The 17,358-nt window shown below is 42.0% G+C and overlaps 1 protein-coding gene across 4 annotated transcripts in view; it reads left to right on the forward strand.

The window, feature by feature from the left end:
• Nucleotides 1-13,950, forward strand: part of myo1b (myosin IB) — a 58,165-nt gene extending 44,215 nt beyond the window's left edge. Inside the window, exons 15-32 of one of the 4 annotated variants that reach the window (XM_023424867.2) lie at nucleotides 1,023-1,085; nucleotides 1,265-1,465; nucleotides 1,600-1,826; nucleotides 2,163-2,363; nucleotides 3,401-3,494; nucleotides 4,401-4,550; nucleotides 4,649-4,717; nucleotides 4,822-4,908; nucleotides 5,280-5,366; nucleotides 6,489-6,575; nucleotides 7,497-7,583; nucleotides 8,818-8,892; nucleotides 9,068-9,202; nucleotides 9,500-9,606; nucleotides 9,795-9,927; nucleotides 10,349-10,501; nucleotides 11,406-11,536; nucleotides 11,637-13,950. In XM_023424867.2, the coding sequence (XP_023280635.1) occupies nucleotides 1,023-1,085; nucleotides 1,265-1,465; nucleotides 1,600-1,826; nucleotides 2,163-2,363; nucleotides 3,401-3,494; nucleotides 4,401-4,550; nucleotides 4,649-4,717; nucleotides 4,822-4,908; nucleotides 5,280-5,366; nucleotides 6,489-6,575; nucleotides 7,497-7,583; nucleotides 8,818-8,892; nucleotides 9,068-9,202; nucleotides 9,500-9,606; nucleotides 9,795-9,927; nucleotides 10,349-10,501; nucleotides 11,406-11,536; nucleotides 11,637-11,769 (2,220 nt within the window). In that variant the 3' untranslated portion in view covers nucleotides 11,770-13,950. The remainder of the gene's footprint in view (nucleotides 1-1,022; nucleotides 1,086-1,264; nucleotides 1,466-1,599; nucleotides 1,827-2,162; nucleotides 2,364-3,400; nucleotides 3,495-4,400; nucleotides 4,551-4,648; nucleotides 4,718-4,821; nucleotides 4,909-5,279; nucleotides 5,367-6,488; nucleotides 6,576-7,496; nucleotides 7,584-8,817; nucleotides 8,893-9,067; nucleotides 9,203-9,499; nucleotides 9,607-9,794; nucleotides 9,928-10,348; nucleotides 10,502-11,405; nucleotides 11,537-11,636) is intronic. The other 3 variants (XM_087178936.1, XM_023424871.2, XM_087178938.1) reach the window with 3 other exon arrangements.
• The last annotated feature ends 3,408 nt before the right edge of the window (nucleotides 13,951-17,358 follow it).

Genomic DNA, 17,358 nt, shown 5'->3' on the forward strand with positions numbered 1-17,358 from the left:
CCCTCAAAATATCTGTCACATTGCCCATTAGGAGCTGTGAATTAAATGTCGGCAAAGCGGGTTTTTTAGGGGCCAGCAGCCTTTTTGACAAGATGGAAAATGTTTTCTTTTTCCTCCTCGGAAAGGATGTGTGCTCTGTCCTTACTCAGACAATTAGAGAGATGGAGACAGAGCAGGAGAGAAGGTCTTAGTGGAACCAGCAAGAATAAATGTAGCTATAAAGACCGATGTACCAACATTTAGACTGATTTAATCATTTTTAAGAACTGCACTAAAGTTTCTGATCAAAGAATCCTTAAGTAACCAATATGAACCGTAACTTTAAAGAGGCCTTGCCCATTAGACCCAACTTCCCCTTGTAAATATTAAGTGTTACAGTATGTGTCTAGACATAATATAACCTCAGCTTATTACAAAGTAAAATTATAAGGTTTTAGATCAGAGTGAAAGAAACACTGGAGATTAATAAAATACAAGTCTCCTCAGTTCCTCCTTTGCCTCTTTACCAGAGAGTCTTTGCTACAAACCACTTACTGTAGGTGGCTTTGTGGCATGGTCCCTTTATACTGTAGACTTTTTAACCCATGACCAGAACAGAAATACAAAAGAAATGATTTGTGTCTTTCTCCATTTACTCCTTTGAGCTTTTTCAACCCCGAGTGTGTAGATGACAGACATCATCATGGCTTTTTAGCATTATACAATTCATCAGACTACCACTAATATGTCCTTTTTTATGAGGTTGAAACATGGTCATACTATATTGTGGGGTATGTTGTGCTACATCCAGTACATGTCAGTTATGACTGATAAACTGTCAGCAGATCTTTACTGTGAAGGCTGAAGGTACATACTGAGCCTTGATGGCATCCTTCAGGTACTTGACGAAGTTTTCCGTGTTGTGCTGAAACACAGTCAGGTTCAATAGTGTTATTTCATCTACCACACAAAAGACTTCTGGTTAGTTCTACTTAAAGGTGGAAAGGCTGATACATCTTTGACCTTCATGTCTTTTGTCACAGGGCATCGAGTGGACCAACATTGAATATTTCAACAATGCCATTATCTGCGACCTCATTGAGAATGTAAGTGACCCTCTCACTCCTCAGAGACCACACAGATCTATTCAGTGTGAATTCACATTTCAAGTTTGACTTGGTTATAGAAAATATTCTTCACTAGATGGCTTTAGATTTGAGTATTCAACATTTTATAAGCATGAACCTGTACTACCTTTCATGTTTACCCACCTTACAATGGCCAGAACCAGAATGGCATCTTGGCCATGTTGGATGAGGAGTGCCTGAGGCCTGGGACAGTCACAGACGAGACCTTCCTGGACAAACTGAACACCATCTGTGCTGAGCACCAGCACTTTGAGAGTCGCCTCAGCAAGAATTCAAAGTTTCTCACCGACCACAGCCTGCCACACAGTTGCTTCCGCATCCAGCACTATGCCGGCAAGGTATTGTACTAAAAATAAATCGGTGCACAGAACAATAAGAAATCTGCACAAAGCAAAATGTGTGTTGAAGCTCTACAAGGGGATTATAGAAAACACCAGAGAGATGTTTTATAGCGTTTCTTTCTTTTATCAAGGTGCTGTACCGCGTCGAGGGATTTGTAGACAAGAACAACGACCTGTTATACCGAGACCTGTCACAGGCCATGTACAAGGCCAACCACAGCCTCATCAAACAGCTCTTCCCTGAAGGCAACCCTGCCAAAGTCAACCTGAAGAGACCACCTACTGCTGGATTCCAGTTCAAAGCATCAGTTGGCACGCTGATGAGGAACCTGCAGACCAAGAACCCAAACTACATCCGGTTAGTCCTGTCATTCATACAGAGGATATTAGCCGTTACTCTCTATCTCTATATCTTGGTCTATTATTATATTGGTTTTTGGTTGTTTTGTTTTTTTATATTTGGCCCAAACAAATGACTTCTATTTAGTACAAATTAATTTGTCCACTGATGAGTATTCAGTAATACTTGTCTAGAATAAAAAAACGTCTCCAGATCCCATTCAGGTAAATGTTCTTCCATAGATGCAGCGTAGTGTTGAACACTGAAAACTAAATTACGCTGTCAGTCTAAGTGATCATGTTCCATACATTAGTCTAGCACTAGTGTGAACAAGCTCTCTTCTTGCCTCCAAAGGTGCATCAAGCCCAACGATAAGAAGGCATCCCACATCTTCACCGAGTCCCTGGTTCGCCATCAGCTGCGCTACCTGGGCCTGATGGAGAATGTCCGCGTGAGGAGAGCCGGCTACGCCTTCCGCCAGCCCTACGAGCCCTGTCTGGAACGCTACAAAATGCTCTGCAAACGGACCTGGCCTCATTGGAGAGGGCCTGCCAGGTAATGGTTGTGTTCAGTCTGAAGCAGCGGCTGACTGTGGGGGGCAGGTGAGGGGACCGGAGAAAGTGGACTTGTTGCTGGGTAGTTGCCAAAACAAATCCCTCCAAGGTTTATGTGAGTGTGGAAACTGTGAAATGCTCCCAGGTGTCTTTAACTGAGGTACTGGACCTCAGACTGCTCCCAGTGGAGTGACTGTGACCAGCACTAATAGACTGTAGTCGGAGTGGTCAGCTCCCAGGTGAGACTGTGTGTGGAGCTGTGTGAACGTGAGTCAGGTTACTGCTGGAAAAAGGGCTCCGATGATTTTTCCCTGGAAAAACAAAGGCTCAAAAGGGGGAAATAATCCACTGAATTTCATTTACTTTTTTAGCCTGTTATATATCTTTAAGCATGTTCTAATTGTAAACATGGCCCCCTTATGAAAATGTGGTGTAGAATTATTGGGGGTTGTGCACCTTTTTTTTTATGATTTCTATCCAAATTTGTTATCACATCATATTTCATTTGTTATCATACACATATTCATTTCATTGTCATATTCATTTTCACTCCACACAAAACCCCTCGTAATGTCCTCTCAGAAACCAGCAGCAGTCTTGTCACATACCAGTTGTTCACTGTTGAGAAGAAATGAACCATTCCCCCTCTGAACTACATGTTGAGACATTTTTTACCTTATCTGCCTCCTCCGTCCTGTATCAGCCAGGCTTACGTGTTTCATCCACTGTGCTGATAAAAGCACCGATTCCTATCTGCTCTACCATACATCGCTATCTTGTTGTTCAGCTATCCCTCTGTGCTTTGTGACGTTTTCGCATTTCCTCCGTCCACATTTTTCCCTTGATATGTTTATTCCTCCTTTTATCACCCCCTCTCTGTCTCTCAAAGTCGTCATCATTTATGCTACGCTCGTCTTGTTCTCTCTTGCATCCTAAGCCTCTCAATCCTTCTTTACAGTTGTGCTTATGTTGTTTGTGTTCACTTGAAATGTCAAGTTAGCTTTGGGTGACCCCTCTGACTCTTCTGGCTCTCCTTAGGGAAGGAGTGGAGGTGCTGATGACCGACCTCCCGGTTCCAGCAGAAGAGTTCTCCTATGGCCGCTCCAAGATCTTCATCAGGAACCCAAGAACGGTAGAAAACACATGTTTATACACAGTCAGAGTAGCCCTGTATGTGTTTTTCCAGCCAGCGTTGACATCTGCTGTGTCCTCTACTAGATGAAGATGTGTTTGTATGACTAAAGATTGAATCCAGCGTACTCAGCTGCCCTGTTTTCTCACAGTAAGATGTTTGTAAAGCAGGGTGGGCTGCACTCGGAGCCCCCACTTTGGCAATTAGCATGCAACCACCACTCTGAAAACACATGGTTTCACTTAGCCGTCCCATCTAACATGGGAAATGAGCGTCTTTACTCGGCGCTTGCAGGCTCCTCGACTGCTCAAGCCTGCAGCGTTTGAATGGACATTCTCCCCACCCCTGCAAAAGAGCAAACAAAGCTTGGAAAAACATGATCTCATACTGATGGAATTTTTTTTTTTTTTTTTTTTTTTTCCTCTATAATCGCTTTTTCTATCTGATCAACTTATCTCCATCATATATCTGCAGCTGTGAAATCACTTGCATATAGTCTAGTGAAGCAGACTTCCAGACAGTTTTTCTTCTGGTTGTTAATCCAACGTGTATTGAATAAAATATTGTGCTCTCATCCCTGATGAAGATAAGTCGATTCACACAGGTCATTTTTTATTGTATTGCTCTAAGCTAAAGCAGTAAAGGGTTATTTTTGTCACCTGTGGAAAGACTGGACTTTACTCCATATCACTGAATTTGCCCAGATAAAAAACATGTTTTCATTGATTTTCATCATGGTTTTTTTTTTTCTTCTCCTCTCAAACGAGGTTAAAAAGATTTTGTACCCTCCGAAATTAAATTTGATCTTGATACCTGTCGGCTTTCAACAACAGACATCACACTGAGTCTGTATATAAGAGTGTCGCCTCGTTGTCTTGTGTAGTTAATTCCCCTCTCTTCCTGTAGCTCTTCTTCTTGGAGGAGAGGAGGAGGCAATGCCTGCAAGACCTGGCCACGCTCATTCAGAAGATCTACCGTGGCTGGAAGTGCCGCAGTCAGTTCCTGCTGCTGAAAAAGAGTCAGATAGTGGTGGCAGCATGGTACCGCCGATACGCAGTGAGTGTCTTTTAGAGGAAAACGCACTGAAAATCCTATACAAACCAAAATGAACAGTGTTGTTATTTACCTAATCTGTTCCCTTCTCCATCTCGCAGCAACAAAAGAAGTACCAGAGGATCAAGAGCGCCACCACTGTGGTGCAGTCCTACACCAGAGGATGGCAGGTATGCACCTCCATGAATTCACTCTGTTTAGAATGAAATGTAGCAGGAAGCAGAAATTCGGACGGAAACAATATTAAACTGTCTGCTCGTAATATTTCCGGCAGGCTCGCAAACTCCTGAGAGAGCTGAAGTATCAGAAGAGATGTGAAGAGGCAGTGACCACCATTGCAGCCTACTGGCACGGCACCCAGGTACTGATGCATTGAAGTGCAGAGGGGTATTAGAGAACGAGGTGTTTACCTCAATGAAGCATCAGTCTGGCTTTGATGCAGACTTTGTATTCATGTTGAAAAATCCTTCTCTGGCCTTAAACACTTGTTTTTTCATCATATGCAGTGTTCCTGGCTAATGCCCCCCCCCCCAGTTTTTACAAAAAAGATCAGTTCTTTAACAAAGCTCTCCTTGATAATATTGCTGCTGATTCCCTTTAATCCTGCTTCTTTTCCTGATCACACAACTGCAACGTCTCTTTTTTCTTTCCCCCAATCCTCTTTCAATGCCCTTTCTTTTCCTTCTCGCATTCCTCTACCTGCCTTACCGAACGCCCACCGCGTCCCACCAGGCTCGGATGGAGCTGAGACGTCTAAAACAAGAAGCGCGGAATAAACACGCTGTGACAGTAATTTGGGCATACTGGCAGGGAACCAAGGTATTTCCACCCAGCTGTAGTGTGTCGCTGTCCCAGCTGTCTTGTCATCCCCGTTCACCACGTCCCGTCCCGTCCCATTTTCACTGTGACTCTAATAGTGTAGCAGCCCCTCTGAATGAAAGTCCTTCTAACCATTGGCCTGATTAATGTGCCTCATTGTTGCCTGTCCTGTTTTGCTATTGTAGATGTTACAAGTTGGATTGTCTTAACACGTGTCGGGTTGTCGTTGTTGTGGTTGTTGCTATTTATTTCAGAGTTGGCGTTACAAACAAAAACTAGCTTTTTCTCGACATCTGAAACAAAATTAACCACACTCAGATCCTGAAACGTAGCTCACATGTTTTAAATTTGTGTGTCTTTTGGTTTGATGTCTATCCAATGTTTTCAGTTTGTCCCTCCTCTCATGTGATCAAATAATTACTCCAACCTTACAGTGCCCACCACACGTGACTTTCATTGTGCTGTTTATTCTAGCTCATGCTGAGAAGACTTTTTTAATATATATATATATATATATATATATATATATATATATATTGATGTCAATATGATGGCACAGATGTTGCAACTTTATAAAGCCTCTGTGTGTCGTATTATTACATCCACTGTGCAGATTTTGTAGTCTGAGAGCATAACACAACTTTATCTTGGCAGTATTCATTCTACTTACCAGTGTTACCATCCCAGATATTCTTGGTAGTTAATAATCAATACATTATTTCAAGGTCTAACAGCCTGCTGATAACTATCAATTTTGACTCATTACAGATGCTGTTATTCCGTGAACTTTGTTCTTAACAAACATGATGGCTTCTCATTGGTCAGCATCTTTTTATCAAGCTATAAATGATGTAATAGTAACCCAGGCTGTCCCAGCGCAGTAACGTGGCTCCCTCTAAAACCTGAACAATATATCACAGTCACACGACGTGAGCACCACTTACTGTTCGCCTGTTGATGTTAACCACCCACTGTCCCATCGCTTGACATCTTTTCGTTGTCTGTCGTCAGTGTTTGCTCATGATGCCTTTTTCCCTCCCACCCACTACCTCTCCTGAGACAATTAAGTTATGATTGTCGGTGAAATTAACCTCCTCCACAACTGCCACCGCTTTTCATCAGGCCCGGAGAGAGCTGCGTCAGCTGAAGGAGGAGGCGAGGAATAAACATGCCGTATCGGTCATTTGGGCCGGCTGGCAGGGCACCAAGGTATTTGGGAAGCCTGTCGATTTGACTTGCCGTGACTTGCCGCCTCCATCAACCCTCCCCATCCCCCCACTACCCATAAACCCTGAACATGTGCATCATTCTGCTCAACCCATTCTAAACATTTTATTTCCATTTTAAAGCAGTTGACCATGCTCTCTGACACACACAGACACAGGCACACACACACACACACACACACATACACACACACACACACACAGACCGTCATCCACTGGAGGCTGAAGTGAAAAAAGTGTTTTACTTGTGGGATCATAACAGACATTAGTCCTGAAGCCTGTTTTTGTGAAATTGTAATTTAAGTACTAGTTAGTGACTCGAAGTAACGTGGGCAACACACACACACACACACACACACACACACACACACACACACACACAAACCGCACATGCACACCAGGGACAGATGGGTCATATTTTGGGTTTGTTTTTAGCTTCTTCCTCCCGGGTCCATGCCTTACCCACTGCATGCTGCCTGCTCCTGCTGCATGACTTCTTCCTCCTTGTATAGCTGGTGCATGTTTACTCTGCATTGCAGTACTGTTTGTTCTTTTCAGACGGAACTGTTTGGATTCTTTGAGGTGACCTCTGCTGCCTGACTTGTGACTTTTGCTCTTCTCCTGGTATATTCACTTTAGTTGCACTAAAAAGCACCAGCTCTGTTTCCCTTACAGAAGTTCCCTTGATAAAAGTTCATATGACCCACGGTGGCATATTCGTTTGTGGAGGCTGGAGGCTTTTACAGTCTCTTGATGGTCACACAGGGCTCGTGTGCAGTGTGTAGCTGTGTGTATTTGACGTTTGCTGACCTCAGGCAAAACAGTATCTCCCTCTTCTTCCTCTCATCTTCTCTTGCGTCATTTGTTCCCGCTCTCTTTCTCCTCCCGCCCACCCCCTGAACAGGCTCGCAGGGAGCTGAGGAGACTGAAGGAAGAGGCCAGGCGTAAGCACGCTGTCGCTGTGATTTGGGCCTACTGGCAGGGACTCAAGGTACCTACCAGCCCCACGGCGCAGCTCATCACCAAGTCTGCCACCCACTCATCACCCCTGACCCAACTCCTCCTCATCCCCCTCAACCATCTTTACACTCCTCTTCAGAGAAGCCAGTCTCTGCCCGGTGTTGTGATCACACTTTATCCATTATGCTGGCATTGTTTTAAAGCGTGTGCAGCTTCCTATCCAAAGATCCAGGGGTTAAGCACACAGGGACATAAGTAATTATGTGGTAATTGGTTTATATATTAAATCAGTTTTTGTTGCAAGCTTACTAAACTTGTTGTTATTTCCACTAAACCATCAAAACTATAATAGTTATCTGGATAATCTAATAATAATCTGGACAAAATTGCAATGAATGCTATACTTAAACAACAGGCGCTGAAGTCATTGCAAAGATTATATTTGAAAAAAAAGAAAAAGAAACCAGGCACTGGTTACTCAAAATAATCCACAGCCCTCACATCCTTGGAACAGTTTCTTTGGTAGGAAATAGGCAAGATGAGACAAGTTTAAATGGTTTGAGGTTAAACTCTTTCCAGTAGTTCCATAGTTTTAGAGGCATTTTAGATAATTATTTAGGGACAGTTGCTACTTTCCTCTTTAGGTTTTTATAGGTGAAAATTTAAACCAACAGAGACTGGCTAACATGGCAGTAGCTGTCACTTTCTCTCTCTCTCTGTCTCACTCTCTCTGAACTGTTCAACATCTGTCTCTGCTTCCTCTGTATCTGTGCAACTAACCCCATATAAAGCACCTCTGTTTTGTCTCACAGCATTTGTTTCACCTGTTATTTCTTTGTCTTTAGGTGTGTGTCCTAGGTTTTGGTGATTATCTGTTGTGTCATCACACTCATCATTTGTTGCAGTGTTAATCTTTTCATCATGTTAATTGACCATTTTGCACCTCACAGTGCACAATGCACCTGTTTACAACTCAGTTTGTGCAATTAAGGTCAGCATGAATGTAATTTGTCATAACCGTCACTGTCCTTTCAGTATTTACTTTGTAGCAGTCCTTGTCATTTTGATTATTTCCCGCAGCTTGGAATCTGTTTCAGTTGTTCATTGTTTGTGACTAACCAAATGTCTGTTATTTTAGTGTGCTGTGTGTGTATACTGTCATCCTCCTATCAGTGTATTCCTTTTCCTCCCTGCTTCACATCAGACTAATAGGTGAGAACAGGGGACTGACAGTTTATTTATTTTCAACTTTTTTGCTGTAACAGGTCCGCAGAGAATACAGGAAATTCTTCAGGGCAAATGCAGGAAAGAAGATCTATGAGTTCACCATCCAGAGAATTGTAAGCATGGCTGAGAATATTTGCTTGAAACGTTACTTGAATAAATGTTTTTGTTGGTGTTGTTTTTGTTCGCAACAAACATTACTTAGAATTTGAATTTAATGGCGTTGTACATGCAGACAAATCAGACTAGGTTCCCTTGCCTTACATTTCTCATATGTGTCCATTTATCCAGATGCAAAAATACTTCCTGGGTCTGAAGAGCACCGTGCCCTCCATGTCACCCATTGACAAGAACTGGCCTGCTCGGCCTTATCTCTTCCTGGATGGAGTCCACACAGAGCTCCGGAGAATCTTCCATCTCTGGAGGGTCGGTCTCAAATAACCAGAGCCAGTTCTTTCCTGTTGGATCCATTGAGCCATTAATTTCTTGTGTTATTTCATGATTTATTGAAAAGCAACAGCTTCATACTGGAGCCAACAATAAAGACAGAAACAGTCTTGTAAATAATTGACAAAATATGTACAGAGTGCAAGTTTAGCATCGCAAAATCAATAGAATACAATATAAACCTGAAGACGTTAATTACTAAACATGCAATATAGTGCGAAATGAATAATATTTAGCTACAAGAATCTGTTGTTTCAACTTCCCTTATGTGTTCAGTGCAAGAAATACAGGAGCCAGTTCACAGAGGAGAGGAAAGCCGTGTACGAGGAGAAGCTGGAGGCGAGTGAGATCTTCAAGGATAAAAAGGCTCTCTACCCAAGCAGGTACCTGAAATTCACTGGAGCAGGGTGCTGTTTGTTTCACGGTATAGGTACATAAAAGCAACATCTATCAGGCTAACGTTTTTTACTTTTTTCGATAGTTAAGTAGATGACTGAATCTTAAATTCCGTGATAAACACAAAGCATGAGACATCCCATGCGCTACATATTGTGAATGTCTTTTGTCTCAGTGTGAGCCAGCCCTTCAAAGGAGACTACTTGGAGATAAGCAAGAACCCCAAGTATCAGAAACTCAACAGTGCTATGGATGAGAAGGTTCTTCTGGCTGATGTGGTTAACAAGATTAACCGAGCTAATGGCAAGGTAAGACAGATGACTGGCTCAATGTTTACCATCCACTTAGCTCGTGTAAGAGCTGAAAAGTCTAAAATATAACCTGTTATTACGTTGTGACCTCCTCACTCTTCCACACAGGCCTACTGGAGCACAAAACTGTTAAGTTGTTTTGATGTGCATTTGACCCAGTTGTGCAGCAGTCTGTTTTTGACAACATCTGGCATTATTTTTTGTCCCGGCAAATAGCAGACATGTCTGGACAGGTGTGTGACGTTTTACTCTTGACCCTGTCCCAGTTTCAAGATCATGAGGCTCTTAAAAACGAAAAGAAAATTGCACCTGAAAACCCCCCCGTTACAGTGTGCGCATCTGCCCGTGCCGTAATGTTGACGTGTTGCACAGTGTTAGAGATGACACCGAGTTGACCCGTGTCTGCCTCGGTTTGCAGGGAACAGCTCGAATCTTCCTGCTGACTAAGAAGAGCGTCGTCCTGGCTGACCAGAAGACGGGCCAGGTGAAGGCCAGCGTCCCTCTGCCAGACCTCACTAGCGTGTCAGTCAGCACACAGAGTGACGGCTTCTTTGCACTCAAACTCAAGGAGGTGAGGGAGACCTGTTGTGATGTATAGTTTCAGTGGAAGACATAAGAGTGGTATGAATCTTCTCATCTAACTCAGCAAGAAAACACGTAGCAATGTCCCAGAATGTGGGACTATTCCTTTAAAGGCTGCTGAGACGTTAAAGGGGTTAAACAGCGGTCAGTTTTGTTGTTATTTTGTAATATCTATGAATGCTAAACCAAGACGTTAGACCATACTTCGTTTTTGGAAGTGAGCCTGCAATTATATACCTTCCTCTAAGTGAAACAGATTTAGTCTATTTGCCTAAATGAAATTGTACTGTTGGTTTAAAGGCTCATGGGAAATTTTTAGCTCCAGCAAGTGCTGATTCAAAACTCTTTTTGGTGGTTTTAGTTTTTTATTTAACTTAGAGACACTACAAGTAAACCTACAGTTAGGTTTTTTTTTTCCCTGTTAACCAAACCCCAGGCACCTGGCAGACACAGAACACACACAGGCACACAGTTTACACCCACACAAACAAACACAGAATAACAAACAGAGAAGGTTAGAGTTGAATATTGAGTAGCTGCAATACAAAGAACAAAAGATATGATAGGAAAGTAATAATAACAACAAACTCAATCAACAAATAAGAAAAGAAAAAACAACTGACTTCATAAAGAATAATGGAAATAATACTTTTTTAGGCTCACTGGGAAACAGCAAAGGTAAATGGTGTTTAAATGGTGTCACAGTTTATAAAACAGGTTCCTCCAAAATGTTCCTATGTTAAGTATATTGTTTCTCCCCTCTCCAGCTTATTGTTGTTCATGAATGACCACTTTTATGTAGATTTTATGTGCAGTTTTCTAAAGTATGTGATTACAGGGGACAGAAGTTAAGTTTTTTTTAATGCCAGTTTTATTGTGCTATTTCACATTAGGGGTCAGCTTCAGCCGTCAAAGGAGACTTCTTACTCAGCAGTGAGCACCTGATCGAGATCATCACCAAACTCCACCGCATCGGGGCCACGGCCGCGGACAGGGAGCAGCTCAACATCGACATCTCAGACGAGTAAGGGAGCATGCAGAGTTAAATCATTACGGTCGACGGATGTGATATGTCCTCCACTCGCGCGGCGTTTAATGATGTGGATAATGTTTCTGTCCGACAGGTTTCTGGTGCAGTTCAAGCAGGACAAAGTGTGCGTGAAATTCATCCAGGGAGCCCCCAAGAACGGCAACAGCGCGTGCTGCAAGCGCAAGAACAACCGCCTGCTGGAGGTGTCGGTGCCCACAACGGCGTAGTGCGCCCCCCCCCCATCTGCTTCCAGTGCTGCTCCTGAGCGCTCAGGTTGGGAGCGATTTTAAAACACAGAACCACCACCCACTCCGAAACTCTGGTCTCTAGAACCATCACCCCCCAGTGCCCACCCTGAGCCCAAAAATGACAGTGCAGTTATTTGGCTTGTTGTGTTGTTGTTTTTCCTTCAGTCTCTTATTAACAGATTTACTCTGGCACCACTATAGCTGTAACCATGTGCCACTTTCTTTTGGCAAAGAAAGCCTTTATGTGGGTTGCATGCCACAGAAATTTGGTAAAATGTTTCACTGGTTTTTTTTTTGTAAAACTGGGGTCAAGAGTTGAAGATGGATGTAAAGAAAATCTTGGTGGAGCACAAGAGACTTCTGTACACCAGTGGTGATGTTGATAATGATTGTTCTGCCTGTATGGTAAGTCAGTCTTCAGAGAAAATGTCATTATGAGAACGTTGTGATTAGCTTCAGCCTCAACTGGCCTTTACTCATCTTTTTTTTTTAAGCCGCTCTGGCTTTTAAGCACATGGCTTAAAATTTGAGATGAACTGGGAACTTTTGGGCTTGGTCTGTCAGAGTTGAGTTTCTCTGAAGAAAGTGAATACTGCACTTGTTTTCACCTCGGTGTAACCAACAGAGGATGACCTGAAAATGAATTTGATTGTATGATGTATTATTTTCTATATATTTTCTCTCTGGATATAAAAAAAAAAAAAAAAAGCACAGTGGGCGGTCGGGAAGTCAAATGTAATTTGCTAGATTATTGTAAAACCACTTTTGTATCTGCAATTCCTATGTGCCATTGAACAGGTCCTACGACTTGTCACATGTCAGTGAACAAATACAAACCATGCAGGTCACTGACCCCATTCACTTTTTGACAACATGAAAGCCAAAGGCTCTTGAGTAGGGGGGCATATCGACCTGTGTTGGCAATATTTTGTAAGTTGTGATAGAACTGCACATGTGATCAATCTCCATTTCATCCAAAAAGCATCCAAACAGAGTTATTTTAAACTGAATTCATATCCTTTAATACATAGACTGTCTGTATGACTCAAAGAAAACCTTCTCACTTCATGTTGGGCTTGATTTAAAGATACTGACAAAGGCAGTACAGACATTCCAGTGGAGAGTGAAACCCTTGATACTGATATATTTTTTTGTGTGCAATAATTAAAACGCTTTGTCTCAATTATTCTCTTTCCGTCAAAACAGTAGTGAGAACCCACAGCAGTCGCCCTCACTGTACCATAAGCTGTACATAGGCTCTTTAGGCTGTAGCTCTGGCATGGACAAAGGGTTTCTTTAGTATCCTCATTTTAATTGCTGTGTTTGTGAAATGGCTCTTTTTGCCACTGCAGCTTTGAGTTATTGTAGTGCTTGACCCACTCTGACCTATTGTGTATTTTTTTTCAAGAGGAAAGACCAAATATTAAGTGCACACATGACCATAGATTCTCGATGTATCTGAAGAAATCAACCAGTTTCAGTTTTTACAACTTTTCAAGGACACTCGTGTAAAAAAAAAATTTAAAAAAAGAAAAGAAAAGTAAAGAAAAAAAAATGGTATGCATATATTTACAGACAAGCCAAATATGAGTATCAAAGAAGCAAGAGTGCTATATTTTCAGGTATGTTGACTATAATGATCTGTATTTGGATGTACTGGTTGTACTGGTAGTAGAATTTGTACTGTTGATTTGAAGTCATCCAGTTGTTTTTCTTTTCTGGTGACTGTGAGGGAATAACAAAGCCAAACTTGGTCTAGTCCTGTTTTGCAATCCAGAATATCTTGGTTTATATGTTTTTTTTTGTATTTTTTATTGCCACACACAAACACAGGGACCTGAGAAATCAGTTGTTGCTGTCCCAAAGCACGGGAGCGATTGAGCTGAACGCCTGTTTTGATGTATTTGGTCCTTGGCTCTGCACCGTTTCCATGCAGTTTTGCTAAGGTGACATCCCCCTTCCCCCTTTCACTCTCTTCTCTGTTTCGTATTTGAACAGTGGCTAGAACTGCAAAATGGTGTCTGCATTCTTGTGTGCCTAATGTTAACCTGTGCTGAGAGACACAACATGGGAATGTTTCAGTAGAACTCAATGTAACATTTACAAGTAATCTTTTTTAAATTAAATAAAAATCAGTAATAAATAAATGTCATTCTGCGATTCTGTGACACTCATTAGTTTTTTTGTTCACATACAAGTGTTAATTTATGTAAGGGATTCCTGTATGTCTGCAAGTCATCCACATCTACCTGTGAGTGACACTTCTGATCCATATTGAATTGATTCAGGGCATTTTCCATTTTGTGCAGAACCTATTGAACAGTCTTTCTATGTGACCCACAGTGTGTAGGCAACATTTGAAATCTCACATCAATGCACCAGATTATTAAATCTCACATTATTTTAAAGGGCCTAGGTTGCTATTTATCAGCAGTGCAGTCCTGGTCATATTATTGGCACGCTTGAATTTCAATGACATCATGCAGAATATCTTCAGAAATGCAAATGAATCAATTTGGTATAACCAGATTTTTTTAATAAAATGCTCAAGGTTAGAGGACAATAGAAAAAGAAAACTTGCATAACAGTGAAATAATAAAAACATAAAATGTACCCCCCGACACAATTACTGGCACCCTTTTAATGAATTTAAATTAGTTCCTCAAACTAGATAAAACATAAGTGAGACTCCTCTGTCTGAATTTTCATGACCAGTTCACATGAGCAGAATGATGGTTTTACTGCCTGAAAAGGGGCTGATTGTTTCCAGTGTCTTTTTGCCACTGAAATTGCCATTGTAAAAAAAACATACGAATTCTAAAAGCTACAGGGCAATCACCAAAAACCCTGAAATCCCTGTCTCAGTAGTTGGTAAGGTTATCAAGAAGTTTAGCAGTTATTAAAAATGTTCAGACGCTTTCAGGACATGACACTAACAGGAAACTCAATGAGAGAAGTCCATGAAGGTCGGTGCAGACTATGAAAGAAACATGACACAAAGCATCTAAAGAGCTTTAGGCAACCTGGAGCGGTAGTTTCAGCCCGTACCATATGCCACACACTAAACCTAGTAGGGTTCCATGGGCAAAGGCCAAGGAGGACAGCCCTACTGAAAAAAAGGTATTAAAAGACGAGACTAATGTTTGCAAAAACTTTCAGTCTTTCTGGGATATTGTTCTAGAGACAGATGGAACTAAAGTAGATGCAGTGCATCAGTTTGTTTATAGGCAACAAAGTGAAGCCCCTGGGGAAAAGAACACCGTACCTAAAGGTAGAACATGGTGGAGGCTCTATCATGCTGTGCAGCTGCTAGGCAAAAAACAAAAACAAAAAAAAAAGCTGTGGGGTTCTGAGACAGGAGGCTCTGAATGTATCAAAGGAATGATGAAATCAGAAGATTACCAAGGCATTGTAGTGTGAAATGTGTTACCCAGTGTCATTAAACACGTTTTGAGATTAAAGTCTTGGATCTTTCAGCAAGACAACAACCCAGAGAACACATCCAACAGCATGGGAGAACGGTTGAAAAGGAAAAGCTGGACTGTTTTAAACAGGCCAGCAATGAGTCCTGACCTAAATCCCTTTGAAAACCTTAAAACAGCTTGAATGAAAAGTTCAGAGGCTGTCATTGTAGCCAAAGTTTCAGCAACCAAATATTAGTGACGGGTGCCAACAGCTGTGTCTGGGGTACATTTTGTATTATTTCATTATTATTATTTTTTTTTCTGTTGTTCGGTCAGGGTTTTGGCTGGGACAGGCAGGCTTACGGGTTAGTAGCATTGGGGCTGGGCGGCCATGCCTTTTACTTAAGCAGCTGGACAGATGTTTTCCATCACATCTGGGGAGAGCTGTCCTAGGGTTAAATTCCGCGGCTTGGGGAAAGCTGCCGGCAACAGGTCTTCAGGGAGCAGCCCTCAGATTGAGCACAGTGTGGTAAAAATAGCAAACCATTTTGGGCTGCCCAGTACCCGGTTCCCACCACTCGGAAGGCTGGGAAAGGAAGGAGGAGTCCCATCAGCTTCCCTGTGGATATTCAACCCACAGTGGGAGTGCAAAGGAACTGTACAACACACAATCACATCTCCTGGAGGGCCTGTCAGATTCAAACAGTGAAGCAGATCTGCATCCAACCAGCACAACAGGACGACCAAGGTTTGGGTGATACCTGCGCAAGATGATCGACGGCTAAATAAAGAACACACCGAATTTTAACAAACATTATTCAAATCTGCTTTGCCAGTCTTTGATTTGCTGGAAACTGAAACAGTATGCAATTGTTTTTTATTTCTAAAATAGTATGATTATCATTTCTAAAAGGTGAATGTAGTTTTCACCTCACAGAATGGTGGGTAATTGGAAGTAGAGCACGCTGCTTCTGAGATTGAGTAGTCTTTGGCGACCCCTCATGGATTTCAGATGATACTGCAATAAAAAAGATAAAGCAAGGACGCTGCGGCAGGATATGAACAGTTGTCCTGATGGCCTTTTGCTGATCTATAAACCTGATTTAGCAAACATTAGAAAAACAAGACTTACCATTACTTACAGCTCTTTATAACCTATACCTTCTTAGTTTCTTAGAATTCATTGGTATATTATACTGTTTTGAAATTTTAGATAATTACTTTTGTATAGTGAGCCAGGGAGATGTAGAGCCAGTAAACAACTGGACAACTCTCACTCTCTGGGGATTTCACATCCTGCTCAAAACATCCTGCTGACAATGAAAAAAAAAAAAAAAAAACCCAATGCATGACAACATTAAATGTACTTGCAAATATGAAACTCATTTTTACAAAAAGATGCTGGCTCCCGCTCAGGTTGTTGCACCACCTCGCGTCTGTCTGGAGCCGTATTAGCATTCTGTCGACAACACTGTATAATGTGTGCGAGGATGAAAATAAAGCACAAAGGCTGACACATCACCTCGAGTATGCAAAAGTGTACTGCAGTGTCGGATTCTCCCACACCTCCTGATTCTGTTGAAGTATTGTGACACTTCAAACCTGTCACACCTGTCTCACACACGGAAGATGCAATGCCTCCGATTTCTTCTTAGTGAAATCATCCCTGTCGAGTGATTGGAGGAAGAAGTGGACATTAGTCAGGATTTTCTCTCTCTCTCCTTCTCCCTCTCTCCCTGTCTCTCATAGAAGTGACTAAGCATGAGTAAAATAAATGAAAGCAGTCATGAATGAGTAGAAAAATACACAGTGGCTACTGGTCCCTGACTGTTAAAAATTCATTGCCTGGGGATAAACGTCGTCTGAAAAGTGATGTGCGCCTTGATGCTGCAACAGAGCTTACCTGATGGCAAGAGTCAAGATAAACGGTGGCCTGCAAGAGTGCTGTCTGTGATAATGGCTTATGCTCTTTTCTTGCACCTTTGTGGCATAGATCTTTTCCAAGTGTGGCTGATTGCTATCTGTGTGGCCACTTTAACAATTCTCTTAAGTCACCTCAGGTCAAACACACACACAGGTTACCAAAACTCCACCAGGAAGATTTTAAACAGGGCACCCATACAGATTGTTTTTCTCAGTAATATAAATAGCTGAAATCACTCTT

The sequence above is a fragment of the Seriola lalandi genome, unplaced genomic scaffold (genome assembly GCF_002814215.2).
Source record: "Seriola lalandi dorsalis isolate HSWRI2012SDOR001 ecotype SW California unplaced genomic scaffold, Sedor1 jcf7180002054758, whole genome shotgun sequence".
In the NCBI taxonomy this organism is placed as follows: domain Eukaryota; kingdom Metazoa; phylum Chordata; class Actinopteri; order Carangiformes; family Carangidae; genus Seriola; species Seriola lalandi.